Source organism: Echinops telfairi, unplaced genomic scaffold (genome assembly GCF_000313985.2).
Source record: "Echinops telfairi isolate 266 unplaced genomic scaffold, ASM31398v2 ScPeMD7_25;HRSCAF=90, whole genome shotgun sequence".
Classification (NCBI taxonomy): Eukaryota; Metazoa; Chordata; class Mammalia; order Afrosoricida; family Tenrecidae; genus Echinops; species Echinops telfairi.
Genome location: NW_022103922.1, coordinates 1,178,052 through 1,179,438, shown reverse-complemented (window position 1 = coordinate 1,179,438; position 1,387 = coordinate 1,178,052). Strand labels below are relative to the sequence as shown.

Here is a 1,387-nt window from a genome sequence, read left to right as displayed (position 1 = left end):
GCTGGCTGCAGTGAGCAGCCACCGGCTCCCCAGTGCAGGGGACTGGCCTTCCAGGGATTCTTGGCAGCAGCCTCGCACAGATGGGCAAGGCTGGGAAGTTCCAGTCACAATGCCAGGCCTGCGGTATCCAGTCCCTTGGGGGAGGGCTTGTGGGCACAGAGCTGCAGGTGGACATGCAGGGCAGGGGTGCCTGCCAGCCCCCAGAAGCTGAACTCATAGCTCCACACAGTCCCAGGTCACAGAGCCCAGCGGGCACTGCAGTGGGTGGGGGGCCAGGCTCCAGCCCCTGATGGCTAGTCTGAGCAGGGTTTGAGGGTATGACCAGCCCAGGGGCCAGGGCATGGGCAGAGACGTGGCCTAGGTTCTCTGAACTCTGCATGGAAGGTCAGTCGGGCTGTGGGGGATGGGCTGAGGCTAGATGGCCAGGAGGCCATGTCCCAACGGCTCTCAGCCCCTGGCACCTGGTGGCCCCGAAAGGCACTTACTGTGACAGGGAGGAGTCCAAGCTGAAATCTTCCACTGGGAGCCTGGGGACAGAGGGGACACATCAACGCAGAGGGACAGCAGTTCTGGCCAGGCACCGAGCCCAGGCTCCCGAGCAGGCTGGCGCAGACATGGACGGGATTGGGCAGTACACGGGGTGGGGTATCATGGCAAGAAAGCAGCAAAGGCAAGCGGCGTGGGGGTACATGCAGCCGTGGGGGCTGGGACCCCACCACATGTGGTGGGGTGCCCCCACCGCCCAGGGAACAGAGTCACCCTGCATCACAGTCACGATGTCAGACACAGCTGGACGCGGGCATTGGAGTCTGCGCCCGTTGGCTCCCACGGCACCCACCCTGAGTCACGGGGACCCAGGCCTGCCTCTGCACGCAGCAGCTGCCTGAGACTCCCGGCCTCAGACCCGTCCAGAGTGGCTGGGCAGAAGCCGGAAAAAAATCAAAACCAACAGGGTGTGTGTGTCTGGTTACACACCTGTCCCGCACCAGGGACTTCAGAGGGATATCTCCCCATTGACCCCTCACTCGAGCAGGAGGAAACTGAGGCTGAGAGGCCCCCTGAGCTCACAAGGCCACGTGGCAGGAAGACAGCCTGGGTGCACGTGCTCATGTCCCCCTGTCCTTGCAGGGTCTGTGGGGTTCCGAGTGCCCCCAGTCCTGCCCCTGCTCCTGAGTGTGGGGACAGGATGGGGACTGGGCTCCTGGAGGGGTGACAGCTGCTGGGTGGGGCCTCTGCCCGGCTATTGGGCTCAGGCCTTTCCTGCTCAGAACACAGAGAGCAGCTGCCCCCGGCAGTTAGTCGCTGTGGGTCCCGGGGGACCAGGGCCATGTGCTCCTGGGGGAGCCATCTCTCTCTCCCCGGCACAACCCTGACTGAGCATCCCCAC

At 64.4% G+C, this 1,387-nt stretch overlaps 1 protein-coding gene across 1 annotated transcript in view; it reads right to left on the bottom strand.

Moving 5' to 3' along the window:
* Positions 1–1,387, bottom strand: part of KCNT1 (potassium sodium-activated channel subfamily T member 1) — a 40,355-nt gene that overhangs the window by 31,124 nt on the left and 7,844 nt on the right. The window contains 1 exon segment of the mRNA XM_030885316.2: positions 486–527. Coding sequence (XP_030741176.1) covers positions 486–527 — 42 coding nt within the window.